This window comes from Gasterosteus aculeatus, chromosome X (assembly GCF_964276395.1).
Source record: "Gasterosteus aculeatus chromosome X, fGasAcu3.hap1.1, whole genome shotgun sequence".
In the NCBI taxonomy this organism is placed as follows: Eukaryota; Metazoa; Chordata; class Actinopteri; order Perciformes; family Gasterosteidae; genus Gasterosteus; species Gasterosteus aculeatus.
In genome coordinates, this window is record NC_135698.1 from 9,991,427 (window position 1) to 10,008,281 (window position 16,855).

The window sequence follows — 16,855 nt, forward strand, 5'->3', positions numbered from 1 at the left end:
GAATAATCCCACTGTTGAGTTTGGCTGCTCTTCCTAAACATCAAAGACATCCTGCCCAGTATGGCTGAATCATACCGACACGATAACCAGAAGCCTCTCTCCTCATCAGCAGAGTGCGGCACACAAGGGAGGGACCGCTGCTGCTGACGAGCTGACACGAGTGTCACCCACCCTCCTGCAGGCAAAATCCAATACCATGTGAAATACTCAGGCAAAATTCTCTGTTTTTGCCTTTGTTTGTCTGTTGTGCACTCTCAGAGGTCAACTGGGTGTGTCCCGTACGTCCCATGTCAGCAAAATTACTCCCTCTGGACAATGTAACGTAACCAGGACGGACACTGTCTCTGGTTTGTGAAGAGAGCAGTCAGAGCCTCTGCTGACGAGTGTCTGATTTGTTTGTGTGGATAAGGGAACAACGTAGCGAAGAAGGGAAGGACACAGGATTAGACGGAGGCCGCTGAGGCATGTTTTACCACGATATGGCCGCTTTGCCACAAGAAATATAAATCCACCCTTTACGGTCTCGCTTTCTCCTGAGGTCTCCTTACGTGTTGCGCAAACACAGCTCACCGAAGGGTTTTCCTCACTATCCATAATGTGTTTTGTTGGTGGATTAAAGTGAGGGAAGCAAAATATCTAGCACAGAGCTTAAACCTCACCATCCCTGAGCTAAATCCGTTTCCAGTCACCGGCACAGCGACACACACACAGAGAGAGAGAGAGAGAGAGAGAGAGAGAGAGAGAGAGAGAGAGAGAGAGAGAGAGAGAGAGAGAGAGAGAGAGAGAGAGCTTTACGGGGGAAAGGGAGAGGAGAGGAGAGGTGCAAGAGAACAAGAGGGGAGGGAACCTGAGCTCTGTCTCTGAGCAACATTCTGCATAGCAGGAAGGGAAAGGAGGACACACGGGAGGGAGGGGGGAGGGAAAGGGGAGGGAGGGGGGAGAGAGGTTGTCTCTGCATAGCAGCAAACTGCACTGGGTCACACACCCTCTGCTGCAGCTGTGGCTCCAAGCCACCACCATTAAACATTTACATCCGGGCAGCAGGGAGGTGGGCAGAGAGTAGTATGAGATAATGCATCTGATAAATTGTATAATTAAGGTTTTCGGGATGATGACGGCTAATGACTCAACTATTTGCTTATACTTCATAACACAGTCCCTTGCAGACGATGCTCGGAAATACTATAATAATCAATATTTAAATGATCTACTGAGGAGTTCCGTGAATGTTTCCCATTTGCTCAGATCAGATACCGAGTACATGGAGAATGCGTCACTCCAAGTCATGCACGTTTCTCATTTTGTCTCTGATAAGAAAAGATTCCGTTAGTGGATTGGTTATAAATATGCTACAGATCAATGTAATTTCCACCGCGCCGTAATCATAACAGCGTAAAACGTATTCATTCTTAGAATTCTAACCAAGTGAGTGGCGGGTTTTGAGATGGTCCTAATCCTTTAAAAAGGCCTTCCATTACCAGGGAAAATAGCATGTATGTGACCCAAAGGGAAAACTTATCCAGATGAATAGAATAGAATAGAATAGATCCAGATGGTAAAAACTGTCATTTAGAAGGCAGGGCTCTAGTGGGTGGGTGAAGCGATGTGTATGAAGAATTGTGACTTGCAGTACAATGTTATGTTTATACAGCTTGTCACAAACACACATACACCAACAGACAATTATTTCCACACGCACATACTTTCTGACATCCATATCAACACCCGTAGGAGCCATTGGTTATGTCTGTGTATGATGTGTTTAAATTTGGAGCCAATCTCAGGTTGACCTCGGGTGGCGGTGTGTGTTAGTGTGGCTGGTAGTTCACATTTGGGGCACAGGTGCAACTGACACAAGTAATGATGCATGGGTGAGGGCAAAATCACACACAGACACAAAGAGGGAGACCAGGAAGCTAAGGGATGTTGAGTTGTATTGTAATTCTTTGTAAAGGCGAGTAAGGAACAGGATCTTCTCCTGCACTCAGCCGAGTGGCTTACTGAAATGACTCATTTCAACACCTATGCATTATTTTAGTTGTATAATTTGCCCCTAGTGGAAATAGCACATTTTATTCACCACAGAGAATGGTGTAAAATAGTAAAAACTACGATGATGATGATTTTGAAGCCAGAGCTCTAGATTAAAAGCCTGAGATTATATAAAACACTCGTTTATTCTGTAATGGCTGTGGGAACCAAATGTGTGGAACATTTTTTAACTTAAGATGTGTCTTTATTTTGGCACAGTTTAATATGAACATTTTTGGAAGCTGAGGATAAACTTCTAAAACTTCAACTAACTAAAAACCACCACTTCCTGCCTGTATTACCTGCAGATGATGTATTAATGAACTTTTACCCAAAGCAGGCTTAGAAAAGCAAGACAGGAAGGCACCCGTCTTTCCAAAGGTTTAGAAGTCATACAAATATAGTGCTACAATATTTGCACTTAGTAAACAGTAAAACAACATGCACTGTACTAATGTCCATTTACATTCTCACAAAACATGCAGGGAACGTCCAAATTTCAATATAAGAAACCACATAACAACAAAGGAGGGGCTCACCTTCTCATATGGATCAGAGTCATAGTTGAGTCCAATCCCGCAGTCGTCTGTGATTTCAGAGAGATCTTCATCATCAAACTCCTCCAGGCTGATGTCGTGGGCCGGCCTGGAAACACACGAGACAGCACGTTGACTACGTGCTGTGAGGAAGAACACTGACACAGGAAACACGTCTGTCCCACCGGTGAACTCTCCAGAGGAAAACGTCTCGTCGAGTTTATGCCCACACACTGAGACGTGCTGCAACTGAGGGGCCGCCACTGTCTACATGTACCGGACAGAGGCAGCCACACAGCCACGTCCTCTGTCTTCTCTTCCCTCATAACAATCCACACTGACAAGATGTCAGTGGTGCAGCAACCGCAACACAATTGAAATTGTTAATAAAATGGCAACATTACAAATAAAGCTCAATGATACAACATGTGAATGGTGTAAAAAGAGTTGTCAGTGAATTTTTGGCAGATGCCTTGTGGACCGGAGTTGCTTAACTTTTGGCAGAGGGCTAGTGCAACAGGGAATTGTATATGTTTCCCTGTTGCTGCCGCATTGCAAGTTTTCTTTATTAGGCTCGATCTCATCTCCGCTCCATTAGTTTCAGCAGGAGCTCGGTTCTACAGCAGTTTGTGTTCAAAGAAATGCCGCATTGCAGCTTTGCTTCAAAGATACCGACAGCGCGCTTTAGGTATAGATGCAAGTTTACATCACACAGTCATCTGGGCTTCTGTCTGCACAATGTCATTGGTGCCATGAAGAAAATGAGGACGTGCTGATGCATCTAAAAGTATAACAAAAGGGGGTCACGAAAAAGCCACTGTAATCAAACGGCCCCCAGGCTACTGGTCTGCTTTAATGAGCAAAACGTCCAACTGAGAGAGAAAATAAAAAGCGATTTACTATAATTCAGTCAAAGCACAAATAATAAAATGTACGCAAACAAGTGTTATATAAGTTGCATGTCCTTAAAGTATTGTAGGAAAAAAAGCTATCTAAAGTTAAACACTATTAAAAGATAAAGATAAGCTGAATGGCACGAAGGTTTTGATAAAATTGTGTGGTTAAGCTGCCACTGATACCAAAGTCTTGTTCCTTTGCGGAACAGTTAAACACTAATATTAAAGCTTGACCTTGCAGTTCACTTTTTCAATAGAAAAAAAAGAAAAAAAGAAAAGAAATTACATCATATTCCGAATTTACAGCCGTAGTTTAGTACTAAGCATCGATGGATTTATCATACTTCTAAATGTATCATTTCATTTAGCTCTGATTTCTACATAGCTTATTGTTTTTTGTGCATGGTGCATTAAATAATAATTAGTACCTAATAAGTACTTAAATGAGTTATTCAATGTGGCCATCAGATTATTCTGAAGAGTTACTCAAATGAATAACATCTATGTCCTTGTTCTGCAACATGTTTGGTTACGAGGTTTTTGGCTGCGATTAGATGTTCAAATCAAGCGTGTAGCTTGAGAAAGGCGAAAGGCGCTAAGGGTCACCCTGTCTTAACTGATATGACAGACGTCTTGATAAGGCTCTGGCTGATATGGGTCTAAACGTGTGTATATAAAGCCTACTCGGATCCAAGCAGAGTTGTATCCATCCAGCAGTGCGTTGTGTACAGGAGGCATCATGAAGTGTCTTGTAGCTGTTTTGGTCTGTGTGGTGCTCGCAGAGGGAATCGTCAAGTAAGGAAACTCCACCTCTTTGATTTTCAATTATGTGCTTGGTTTAAGATATATATATATATATATATATATATATATATATATATATATATGCTTTCTCCTTCTTCAGGATCCCTCTGCAGAAGTTCAAGTCCATGCGTGAGGCCCTGAGGGACAAAGGGATTGTGCTGCCTTACCAGGATCCAGCTCTCAAGTACCAGGCTGATGAGTTTGCTGGCTCTGCCAGCATGTACATCAATAACTACGCCGATGTAAGAAATCCTACGTTTAACTTTTACATACCTTTCAAACCATTAACTGATGGGTTTTTACTTTGTTTTATTTGGTACTTTCTTTACCTCACACCGATGTGCTCCTCAGACCACCTACTACGGCGCCATCAGTATTGGAACACCTCCCCAGTCCTTCCAAGTGTTGTTTGACACTGGCTCTGCCAACCTGTGGGTGGACTCTGTCTACTGCAACACCCAGGCCTGCAGTGAGTACAAACTAACAGGCTTTTCACTGCAAACTCCCTCACTTGTCACACTCTTCAAAACATTTGCATGTGATGAACTCCTCCTGAGGACCAAGCGAGCTGAACTTGTCGTCCTATTTCCAAGAGCTTAGATGTTGTACAGACATGGCACTTAATAGTTGTAGTGTAATTACAGGCATGCCAGTAAGCATTTGTTGGTCTTTGTTGGTCCCAGCAACTGCATCTGTAAAGATTCAGCACATGATTTCTATAAAAGTCAAACGACTCTGCAAGGCATGAGGGTATGTGGGGGGAAATGGCTCCAGAGATAATCCCGATCAATGCGATTCACAGACACACACACAAAGTTCAACCCCCAGCAGTCCTCTACCTACTCTGGCAAGGGACAGACCTTCTACCTGCCCTATGGAGCTGGAAGCCTCTATGGGACCTTTGGATACGACACCGTCAATGTGAGTCCAACAGGCCAAACAAAGTACATCACAATACTAACAGAATACTGGACTGGACTAGTCTTACAAAACTAAGACAGATCAATAGCACCTCTGTCAGTGATGTCTCACAGTTTAACTTTATCTATAACAATCTGTGCAGCAGCTTTTTATGTAGGTATTATGGGTTGAAACACAAGGAAATTCCCATTAATATCTGTCAATACCACTGAACAAGAAGAATAATACTAATGATGTATATCATCAACAGAGGTCTCACTTATGTAATGCAATCTACAGTCACACAGGCTGAGGCTTGACTACATATGACGACAGTCTACGAACTAGTATCTTACTCACATATCGTATTATTTGGTTTTGGACCCTTAGGTTGGCGGCATTGTGATCAATAACCAGGAGATTGGTCTGAGCACAAACGAGCCTGGTCAGAACTTTGTGGTGGCAAAGTTCGACGGCATCCTCGGCCTGTCCTACCCGAGCATATCGGCCGGAGGAGAGACCCCCGTCATGGACAACATGATCAGTCAAAACCTGCTGAGTGCCGACATGTTCGCTTTCTACCTTTCCAGGTACAAGTGCCACAGTGCTTCTTTTGAGAGCCGTAAAATATTCCCTATGGATACACAGCCTCAGATGTTACTGTAGTCGATACATTTTGGCTTGTGGTCTGGTGTAGGGGAGGACAGCAGGGCAGTGTGCTGTCTTTCGGAGGAGTGGACAACAGCTTGTACCAGGGTCAGATCTACTGGACCCCTGTGACCTCTCAGACCTACTGGCAGATTGGCGTTAACGGGTCAGTGCTTGTCAACAGTTCATCAACATGTCTAGTGATCTTTGATTGAGATCACTGATTGAGAGTGCAAGAAGAAACTAAAACTCTTTCCATATTTGGTAAATTGCAGATTCCAGATCAATGGTCAAGAGACCGGCTGGTGCTCTCAGGGCTGCCAGTCCATTGTGGACACGGGAACCTCAGCGCTCACCGCCCCAAGTCAGTTTCTGGGTTCCATTATGCAAGCCATCGGAGCTCAACAGAACCAGTATGGACAGGTACGACCAATGGAACGACGGACACACACACTTACTCTGATGTTATTATTCCCCATGAAGATACAGTTCTCTTTACATTCAAAAAGTCATCATGAGCGGTGCAGTTCACGGGCGCAAAGAAAATCTGACCATGAAAAGAGAAGCGGGAATGTTATGAAGATTTGTACAAATTGGGCCTTCTTGTTTTGGTCTGACTTTCTGTTGCCATCAAACAGTGTCTCTTTTTTGTCCTGATCTCCAGTACATGGTGGACTGCAGCCAGATCAACAACCTGCCAACCTTCAGCTTTGTTATCAGCGGTGTGTCTTTGCCTCTGCCTCCCTCTGCTTACATCACTCAGGTAAGTCACTACATGCATGCATAAATGAGCAGGTGTGTGTGTGTGTGTATGCCAGATTTTTGTCGGCCTGTGTGGACGTTTTAAACTCTGTTCTCCATGTCTAGACCAACCAGAACGGATACCAGTACTGCTCAGTGGACATCTCCCCCACCTACCTTCCCTCTCAAGATGGCCAGCCCCTGTGGATCATGGGAGATGTGTTCCTTAGAGAGTACTACTCCGTCTACGACCGCAGCAACAACCGCCTGGGCTTTGCTGCAGCTGTCTAAGGGTCCTCAGCGTAACCAGACTGTTGACCTTATCAGAAAATAATGATTTAGTCCCCTTTAAACACTGCCTAATGATGATCTTAAACATATTTTCTGGTATAAATTTATAAGCAATATTGGTCTAAATGTCTTTTATTGTCCATCCTCAAATTAAAAGGTGTTGGATTTGTATATTTAAATTGCATCACACTCAAGCAGAATAAAAGCTTTTAACGCAAATATTTCAGAGATTTCGTCTTTCTAAATGAGCAATCATCATCTTTTCAGCACTTTACCTGATTAGAGGGAGAAAAAAGGGGTTTCGGGCCCTTTATTATTAAGTGTGTCTGTTTGGGTCCCAAAACAATTCTTCTTAAATGTCTTTTTAAATGTCCTACAATCCTAGGACTCATTATGTCATACAACTAATGGTTGGACTGATATTCTGATTGACAAATAATTTGAAATATGGAATAATAATTCTAATTTTCATTGAGAAATTCCGCTATGGTTGTATTTTGGTTAAGTATGGGAAAGACAACAAAATTCATTTGAATTTTGACACCTCATATGCATGCGCATGCGAACCAGTTATTATCTCTGAGATGGTTTGTGTCCCTTTCTCAAACATTCAGCATAATTTGGATCTCAGAATATCACTCAGTGAGATGCAGCCACCACTGCAATGTCGACACTTCCTGTCGGTCTTTCTGCAAAGTGTTTAGACAGCATCAAAGTCAGTGTGCAGTTCCTGTCCCACCATGTTGTGCACAACTCACTGCTCATCCGACAGCACACTGTCACATCCTTTGCATGCACGACACCGCTGCTTGTGAACATTCTCAATAATTAAGATGTGAAACTGAGGCTTAGCAGAAAGAAAAAAGCTCATCCTCCACTGTGAGGGTCTGCAGGTACGCTCCTTCTTTTCATTTCCCCACTGCCATCCTCAGGCTCAAACGATCTATCGAGCCCACATTCGCACAAACAGTTACTCTCAGCCGTCCCTGTCACGACCAGACCATGAATAGTCAAGCCTGAACACTGTCATCTCTGCTTCTATAAATCTCTCAGAGTTTTGCTGTGTGCCATATTTCATTACCAGCATCTATTCAACACACTCTCTCATCTCTGGAATACATTCATCATTTAAGAAGTTTTTCAGGCAACAGAGGCAAACATTAGATTGGTAGAGATTTTGAAATGTGAGAATTTGCTGCTTTGTCATAGGCCGGAACTTTTGCGTCGGTATAGGTTTTGGACACACGCACAAAAGTTGCAGATGGACATTTTTCTTTTCTTTTTTATTGACCAATTATCAAAATAAGAAAATCATCATTAGTTGCCCCTAGTGGAATTTGTGTATATATTTGTGTATATATATGTATATACACAATATATATATATATTATATATTGTGTATATATATATATATATATATATATATATATGTATAACAACATGAGAAGAATTCATAAAGAAACGGTCCTCTGTAATTAAGCTGCCTTTCAACCATTAGCGTCTGCTTCCGGGTGACACCATCATCATCTCCTAAAGCAAAGGACATCTGATGTGTTACTGCTACAGACTCAATAACAAAATCAATTTCCCAGGCTTTTTGCCCACTATCAGTTGTCAGTGAGACACACCCTCACGCAGACACATGACTCATACGTTCAACCTAACGGAGCACTCTCTGTTGTCAGATCAAAAGCTGCATATCGTGTCGTCTTCGAACCAAAGGTTGAGATGATCATCGGTTCACTCAGAGCTGTTTATTTCAAGTTGATTTGGTTGTATTTTAATTTAAAAGGCCGTCCAACGTGAACCAACGTGAACATTGATGGGGACAAATCTCATGGACGGCGTAAAATTGAAGTAGAAATAGAAAAACAATTCTATAGCAAGAACCGCTGCAGTTATCGACATGCAAGAAAGGGTTGGTTGTCCACAGAGTGTGTGAGACCGAGAGAGAAAGAGAGGAAATACACAAATGCAAAGACAGAAGATAGAAAGACAGAAATGCAGCAGGAGGGAGACGGAAATGGAACACTTGCTAAAATGGATCCGTATTGGATTTAAGCTTCTTACCCCACGGTGAAATTATTGACGTACTATGACGGAATAGGCACAAGCATATGAAATGTGTATATACGTTATCAAATTGCTTCGTTGTTGAATCGAGGTCTACAATGTGATGGTTTCAATGATTGATTTAATTATTCATCAGCTATTCAGAAAGAAGTGAAAAATGTCTCTCACGGTTTTCTACAGCCCAAGACTATGGGTTCAAATTTTTTGTTTATTCTGTTGCCAACTTAAATACATTATTTGTATTGTCGTAGGAGACTAGGAAAATTAGAAATCACCTACATTTGAGAGGATGTACGAAGTGTTATGATGAAATGACACGTAATTTAAGTGTTAAGTTTGAAAAGCTTAATAAATAATAACAAGTTCCTTACTTCTAACGTTCCTCTACTTCTCACAGCCTTGTTTTGGTGGCATCTCTCTAATGTAAAGGGATGTAATGTAATCTCTCCAGTTAGTGGATAATAATAATAATAATAATAACAATACTTTCGCCGTTATAGCGCTTTGGTACCCAAAGACGCTTTAAGAGACGGTGTTTTGCACAAAGCAATAGTTTACCTACTCTGATAAACAACCACATGGCTCCAATCTATGAGCCGCTGGGATTCATCATTCAGCACACTTGGACCAGTACAAATAAGTTCATATTAGAGACAATATGATATTCTCTAACTAAAAAAAGTAAAAGGTTACATTAATTATAAAGCGCACCATTTTGCTATAAAGGTGATGTGTGTCTTTTGAGGTTTGTGTTTACAGTGAAAAGAAGGATCCCTCAGCGCAGGAGAAATGTCTGTGATACATTTCTGGAGCTCAGGAGAGAAAGGCGGGCTCCCGCTCGGATTATGTCGCCCATTGGAAACAATGTTGGGGTTATGTAAGGCAGATTACTGTTCCACACCATTACACCGCTGGTGGTTTCATCCATGAATCAGTCACACACAAAAAAACATTGACACAAGGGAGGAACACACGCACACACAGAACAATTATATATAATAAACAATGCACTTTCCATGTAGAAAAGAATTCTACAATCTAATTTAATATTTAATTGACTAGCATCATTGGTAAAATTGATGATGCAAAGCTGTCACAAAACGAACACAAATAATGTGTGTACTATCAAATGCACACAAAAGTAATTGAGACAACAGAGACACAACTGATCACTGTTTAAGTCGTTGAGTTAATGAAAGCAAGACCTTGAGAAAAGAAAGAGTTCTCCATTATTTATTATTATTTGATTAATAAAACAGCTTGCTACAGTTCTTTGCAAATGATGTAACGACCAAAGCTTGCCCCTGTGCTCTGTACTAAGGTCGTTGGTAGTCATGCAAAATATCAGGTCTATTGATCTGATATTATCTGGCGATGAGAGGAAGCTTACAGTGTGTAACTAGATCCCCCACACGAGTGCATTTTGTGAGTATGTAAAATCCACTGGGGCCTGGCTTGCTAATGTGATTGCGTTCCGTCAAGATATCGGACATGTGGAGGCAGACAATGAAATGTGGCATTACAGCCTGAGAGATTGGCTCTGTTATGGTTGAGGGAGGCCATGTATCCACAGCACCAGGCCATTATTGCACAGGAAATCAAATAGAAATAAGAGGACTTTCTCTTTCTATAAAAAAACACCCCTCAGGGCAAAGCAGATCGGAACATTGCAGCAAAACAAATAAACAACCTTGGAGGAAAATGCTAACTGTCACTAAGTCTGCGCTAGTGTGTGAAACATTATCAATAGGACTTCCGCAAATGACTGTTCAGCAAACATGCAGCTGCCTGCATGCACCCAGCAGGGCGTGGGCCTCACGCACAGAGAATGCGCAGGGCGGCTGCCCGACGTGACAGCTCCAGAGCCACCAGCACCTATTGAAGGCCTGGCAGGTCACAACATCTATCAAAAACATCTAGCAGTCATTTCCTCTAGTCGTCAACCATGTGCACCCTCCCCCCCGCCCCCGCCTTCTCGCTACATGTAGGCTCTTACCTGCAACCAGGAGGAGAGAGGGAATGGAAGGTGGATAGGGAAAACATCTCAGCCCTGTCCGCCATCTTCTTCCACAAATGACTCAGAGGGACTGCAGAGAATCACGGGAGGCGTGCGGTCCACTCACCAGCACATGGGCGGAGGACAGAGGACAGACGCAGCCGTGTGGACAGAGATGTCTCTCTCCGCGGCCCCACAGATGCCCCCCACTGGCCGCGAGCTTTCATTCAGATGAGTCTGCTCAGCACCATCAATTCCGCAGCTAACCATCCACACAAGGGGGGGGGGGGGGGGGTGAAGGCAAACAAAAGGGATCTTCAGAGATTTTGCACAAGACCGCTGAAACTGAAATACAACCCAGTTCCTCCTGCTCCTGCCAGAAAGTAGAGCGCAGAGCAAGACCGCGGTCGTCCTTTTCCCTCGTCGAATGTCCGCCTGTGGCACACGACGGATACGCGGCGGCAGTGCGGAGCCAGAGGAGGGAGCGGGGGGCGTCGGGGGGCGGGGTGCAGTGACGTTATAACGTCAGTGTCTTTAGCGAGTGAGCAGGGCTGTCCTGAGCGGATACAGGCAGGACAAGCGGCAAGACAGTGCTGTAATATATATTCCCGGCCTTCAATTATCATTCATTTTGGCCATTCAATTTGCCATTACCGTTTATTTTCCTTCCATTTGCCACTTAATCGAAGTGAGTAATCGATTATTGAATCACACCCCAGACATTGTGGGCCGTCATATTGTACTGTGTTATACTGTATATATGTTGTCATTTTGCAGATGTTCCAGTGTGGAGCTGTTCACCGCCTGTGGTGCTGAAGGGTACTGTATTTTGCTAAACTGCAGGGTACCATATTTTCCACACGGGGGCGCCAGATGTTTAATGACTGAAAAGCTCAGAAGTATATTTATAGTGTGCTTGGACTTTGGTGATTTACCAGGCCATTTACCAACATTTATTTTATTTTTGATAAGTTTATTACATTTATTTAAGTAAATGTCCTTGTTTAAACTGAACTATTAACAAGAAGCAAGTGAATAGCAAGTGAATATGGACCAACGAGACTGTTTATTTTGATGGCCATAGCTGTCACAGGGAATTGACTCAAACAACCATCTTCTCTGCAATGTTGATGGGACCCAGGGTGACATCACCTTCCCATTCAAAAACTAGAAGTTAGGACAAAAGACATGTGTCAAATTATGCAGCACTATGATTCTCTAACTAATACTCGTATCAGATGAAATGCTTTAGAACGTTTTTTACTAGGATACCTTCACTTTCGGACACATCACGAATCTTCCTTCCAGGTCTACCAGCTCCTCCCTTTGGATCTGAAGGAGGTGGAGGCGGAGGCGGCACAGCTCCTAATCCACTTTCACAGGAGCCACACACGTCAAAAACTCCTCCGGCCTCATACCACCTAAAGAGAGATGCAAGCAGTAAATACCATAATAATCCCTCAATCAAGCTTTATCGTGCACACATAGAGACTCACCCGTTGTTCCAGCAGCAAGCTCTATGTTCAGTATCGATGGCATGAGCAGCAGATGATGCTTTCAGGTGGCAGGTGATGTGCAGCTGTAGGAAAAATAGAACTTTAATTGATATTTGATTTTCTTTTTTTAATGACTTGACCGATGTACAACAAAAATGATTACATGCTTACTATGCCATTATCAACAGCCTGGAACTTGAAGGCCTCCAACTGGAACTGCAGCTTGTTGTCCACAGTGCGAGGCATGAACCTCGAATGAGAGCCTGTGAGTCTAGCGTCAATCAAACACCTGCATGCACAAAAACCATACAAATCAACGTTAGAGATGGGGAAAATGTGGTGGTAGTAAATAGTTCTCACTGTGCAGAACAACTTTAACTAAACGATTCCTCACCCATCGTTAATGAAGGAATAGCTAATGGGGCGGACGTCCGGGGGCAGTTGTGGAAAAGCATAGCAGCTCTCCACATATACACGGAGGGGCACGTGGAAGAACTGCCGAACGGTAGCCTCGATATTGATGATGTCTCCCAGGAAATACTGGTGGCTTGGCCTTTCATGTTGGAAGTCATCTGTTTAGTGGAATTATGACATATACATATTTTAAATAAAAATTTCCCAAAGTTAAATTGTGCAGATACATTGTTCTCTTGCTCACCAGTCATGAGTCTCAGAGTGAAGTACAAGAATTCCTGAGCCATTATAACAGCAGAGAAGGGACGCCACGCGGGATGAAGAGCAAGGCTGCTCACATTGTGCTTCCTAACGGATGAAATGGATTCATTAGAATGCAGATTTAAAAGATTCTCACAATATGGTGGATTTGCCATTAAAATGAGCTAATCCAATTCTTTTATTTTATTACCACACCTCTAACTGATAGCGTACATACCTTGGGTAGTGGCATTCCGCAATGACAGCAGCTTGGCTGGTTCTCACCACAGGGGAGGGGCCCAGAGGACGGGGAAGGTAATTCATGGTGAAGGTGTAGATGATGTAATCTTCTGTCCGCTAAATACGTATAAGTGCAAACATTGATATATTTTACCAGCTGAAATGAATATTCCTCACAATTTCATTTACATCATTTTACAGTGAATCATCTTCCTTATGCTTACCGTTAATGCGCTGAGACAATCCTGCAGTTGCGCCTCATAAATCAAGACTTGAGCATTAGTGTCTTCTCCAACAGCAGCACAGTTTCCCAGCGTCAGGTCAGTGGGATTGATTAACTGGCCTGTCCCAAACATGTCCTTCTGGACTTCCACATGAACGATCTTCTCTCGGCAATCGACAGAGACAGATGAAGCAGCAACAGGAGATCTCAGCTCAAAATCCACATTGTCTTTGGGTAGAGGCTCCGGATCTTCAGGGTATTTCCAGGTGAGAGCTTTCTCAAATGTCTGCTTTGTCTGTTGGGGATTATAAGGAACCTGTTTGTTGGGCGTAGGGACCCCTGGAATCCATTGAGCCTCACAGAAGCTACCAAGCAAGGCCAGAGCCACAAGGCACACAGTCCACTTCATCACCATGGCTTCACAACAACAAGTGATCTCCTCAGTTCACTGGGTGCTGTAAGAAAGATATAAATGTGCACCCACTTTTATAGTAGAGGGAGGATAGATCCTTTGACTACAGTCCCGCCCCTTCTGTTGACCATTCCTGACCTGATAAGTTTACACCTCAGCCAATGAGACGATTGCAGCTGTTGACAGAAAGTGATACAACTCTGACTATTCATCAGATGGATTGAGATTTTTTTGTTTATTGCATACAATTCCACTTAGCAAAGAATGAACAAACATTGTGTAGAAATACTAGAAAAACAGAAAAATCATTTTGAAGATAATGTACCTAATGAAATATAAATTAGCATCGTAAATGTAATCATTTTTTTAAAGAAAGTGAGAAAAGATAGTGTACATCCACTTAAAAAGTAGCGGTCATAAACAAGGTCAGGCTGACCCTGGGTTAGGTGTACTTACCCTCGGCATGGCATGTCAAACCCATATTTTTGCCAAAGTACATTTAGTGAAAAGCTGCAACCAGACTAGCGAGAGAGTTCCATCTGTGGGAGAGCATTTCTTCTCTGTAAGCAGTCATAATGCAAGCATACAAATACAAGTGTTTTGACAAATATACACGGGTAAACACAATAGGTACAGTGGGAGTAGTATTTTACGTATGCATATGCAAAAAGGAACAAACACAAAAATGACTGCCTGGTAAATGATTTCACAATATTGCTTCACTGTTGTGTCAGGACCAGGCTCAGCGCTGTTTGTTAAAGAGGGAGCTTATGTCACGGCCTCGCTGAGCGGAACATTGAATGAAAGCTCTCAAAACAATATCAGAAGAACCTTCTCTTTTCTATGTCGATGAAGCAAAAAGTATCTGGCGAAATGATTTAATGCTAAATGATTGACGGACTAGTCCTGAAGTGGCATTATTTCAAGTTTAGGGATTAATCTCGCCTCTGCACCAGTTGAAGATGCAGAGCAAAAGAGTTTTATTGTTCCAACGATTTTACAAATTGCTCACACCACACCATCCAGATGAAATATAGCAAAAGGAGATGTTGTACCGGACTGCATGAGGACTGAATTCACGGAACCCCTTTAAGGGAAAGGGGCGTAACCCTGGTACCAGGGTGGAGGTTAAAAGTAGTAGAAAGTAAATGTTTGTTCAATGTTGTTGGATGAGAGTAAATGGACACGGTGCAGACAAATGGCTCTTTCGTCTCGTCATTTGTTTCCACCTTCCTACAATGTAATTATTCATCAAACTACATCTCGGATATGTCTTTTAAATTCAGCCCTGTATACTTTCAAATAAAAAAAGGCTTCAGTCGAATGAAAAAAAAAGCTATATCAACAAGTGTTTGAAGCTACAAGCAGCGACGAGAGGGCACTAATGACGTCGTAGCAGTCGGGGGTACTGACGGGAAGCTGGGTGACAAACATGAAATCTCTCCCGGGTCTAATCATATATCACACAATGCTTCATTGGTTGTGACAGGGGTTGGTGCTATGCTCAGGGCTCAGAAGAAGAAGACGACATTTTTATTGCATGTATAATATTCCACATACAGGAAATTGTCCTCTGCATTTAACCCATGCCACAAAGTGGGAGCAGTAGGCTGCCGTAAAGCCGCCAGAGAAACAGTTAGGGGTTAGGTGTCAGGGACACTTGGGACATGGGACACGGAGCAGCCGGGGTTCGAACCGCCAACCCTGAAGGTTCCCAGCGCTCTACTCCACGCACCACGGTTGCCCCTGTGAAAGCGCTTGCCGATGAGATAGAAAGTTGCATTGATATCTCTCACAAGTCAGTCGGTCCTATACTGTTTATCCTTAGAGTGCTGCGGGGGGGTTGGAGTGTGTCACCCTGGACTGATTGCCAGGCCATCGCACAGCTGACACAGAGAGACACTCTTGCATGCAGACATTGGTTGTTAATTAAAGTTGTGACTTTCTACAAAACAATGCTTTGTTTGAGGATTTCCAGTCAGGATTTTGAGCGCATCACAGTACAGAAACAGCACTGGTGAAAATTACGAATGATCTTCTACTTGCATCGGACCAAGGACTTATCTCTTTTCTTGTCTTGCTGGACCTCAGTGCCACATTTGATACCATAGACCATTGTATCCTGTTGCAGAGACTAGAACATTTAATTGGTATCAAAGGAATTGCACTCAGCTGGTTTAAATCCTACTTATCGGATCAATCCCAGTTTGTGCTTGTAAACGGTGAATCCTTAAAGACCACCAATGTTGGTCACGGAGTCCCACAAGGTTCTGTAGTTGGACCGATTTTATTTACCTTCTATATGCTTCCTTTGGGCGATCTTATCAGGAAACACCGCATAAACTTCCATTGTTATGCAGACGATACTCAACTGTATCTGTCGATCAAGCCAGAAGAGACGGACCAGGTAGTTAGACTTCAAGAATGTCTTGGAGACATCAAAACTTGGATGACCGGCAACTTCCTGATGCTAAACTCAGAAAAAACGGAAGTTATCCTGATAGGCCCAGAACGCCTTTGAAGCCAGCTGTCACGTGATACAGTTTTTATGGATGGAATTGCTCTGGTACCCAGCAGCACCGTCAGGAATCTGAGAGTTCTCTTCGACCAGGATATGACCTTCAACTCGCATATAAAGAAGACTTCAAGGACTGCCTATTTTCATCTACGTAGCATATCAAAAATCAGGAACTTCCTGTCTCAAAGTGATGCAGAAAAATTAGTTCATGCGTTTGTCACTTCCAGACTGGACTACTGTAATTCTTTGTTATCAGGCTGCTCTTGTAAATCTCTTAAGCCTCTCCAGTTGATTCATAATGCTGCAGCACGTGTATTAACAAGAACTAAGAAAAGGGATCATATCACTCCTGTATTAACTTCTCTGCACTGGCTCCCTGTTAAATCAAGAATAGAT

The 16,855-nt window shown here is 42.9% G+C and overlaps 3 protein-coding genes across 6 annotated transcripts in view; 1 reads left to right on the plus strand and 2 right to left on the minus strand.

The window, feature by feature from the left end:
• The window catches only part of mapk8ip2 (mitogen-activated protein kinase 8 interacting protein 2), a 23,037-nt gene extending 11,608 nt beyond the window's left edge, over positions 1-11,429 (minus strand). For 2 of the 4 annotated variants that reach the window (XM_078082670.1, XM_078082668.1), the window contains exons 1-2: positions 10,917-11,429; positions 2,571-2,676 (exon numbers count right to left, since the gene is read on the minus strand). In XM_078082670.1, coding sequence (XP_077938796.1) covers positions 2,571-2,676; positions 10,917-10,981 — 171 coding nt within the window. In that variant the 5' untranslated portion in view covers positions 10,982-11,429. The remainder of the gene's footprint in view (positions 1-2,570; positions 2,677-10,916) is intronic. The other 2 variants (XM_078082671.1, XM_078082669.1) reach the window with 2 other exon arrangements.
• On the plus strand, positions 4,169-7,066 carry LOC120808852 (gastricsin). The gene is made up of 9 exons (XM_040162074.2): positions 4,169-4,258; positions 4,368-4,509; positions 4,619-4,736; positions 5,070-5,188; positions 5,558-5,757; positions 5,865-5,981; positions 6,091-6,238; positions 6,480-6,578; positions 6,683-7,066. The coding sequence occupies exons 1-9, from the start codon at positions 4,203-4,205 to the stop codon at positions 6,845-6,847; spliced, it is 1,164 nt and encodes a 387-aa protein (XP_040018008.2). The 5' UTR covers positions 4,169-4,202; the 3' UTR covers positions 6,848-7,066.
• Positions 11,430-11,963: 534 nt separating the features above from the next.
• LOC120808849 (zona pellucida sperm-binding protein 3) lies at positions 11,964-14,893 on the minus strand. The gene is made up of 8 exons (XM_040162071.2): positions 13,531-14,893; positions 13,305-13,423; positions 13,071-13,174; positions 12,807-12,984; positions 12,584-12,701; positions 12,413-12,495; positions 12,189-12,337; positions 11,964-12,083 (listed from the first exon to the last, which is right to left on the minus strand). Exons 1-8 carry the CDS (start codon positions 13,942-13,944, stop codon positions 12,019-12,021), a joined length of 1,230 nt encoding a protein of 409 aa, XP_040018005.2. The 5' UTR covers positions 13,945-14,893; the 3' UTR covers positions 11,964-12,018.
• Positions 14,894-16,855: the final 1,962 nt, after the last annotated feature.

What these genes read in the sequence shown, in the direction of transcription:
- LOC120808852 (XM_040162074.2), top strand. Translation starts at nt 4,203, where the DNA reads ATGAAGTGTCTTGTAGCTGTTTTGGTCTGTGTGGTGCTCGCAGAGGGA. An exon ending in ACATCAATAACTACGCCGAT is followed by an intron (nt 4,510 to 4,618) that starts GTAAGAAATCCT and finishes TGTGCTCCTCAG; the next exon opens with ACCACCTACTACGGCGCCAT. An exon ending in TTGGATACGACACCGTCAAT is followed by an intron (nt 5,189 to 5,557) that starts GTGAGTCCAACA and finishes TTGGACCCTTAG; the next exon opens with GTTGGCGGCATTGTGATCAA.
- LOC120808849 (XM_040162071.2), bottom strand. Translation starts at nt 13,944, where the DNA reads ATGGTGATGAAGTGGACTGTGTGCCTTGTGGCTCTGGCCTTGCTTGGT. An exon ending in TATTCCTTCATTAACGATGG is followed by an intron (nt 12,702 to 12,806) that starts GTGAGGAATCGT and finishes TTGTGCATGCAG; the next exon opens with GTGTTTGATTGACGCTAGAC. An exon ending in GCTTGCTGCTGGAACAACGG is followed by an intron (nt 12,338 to 12,412) that starts GTGAGTCTCTAT and finishes ATCTCTCTTTAG; the next exon opens with GTGGTATGAGGCCGGAGGAG.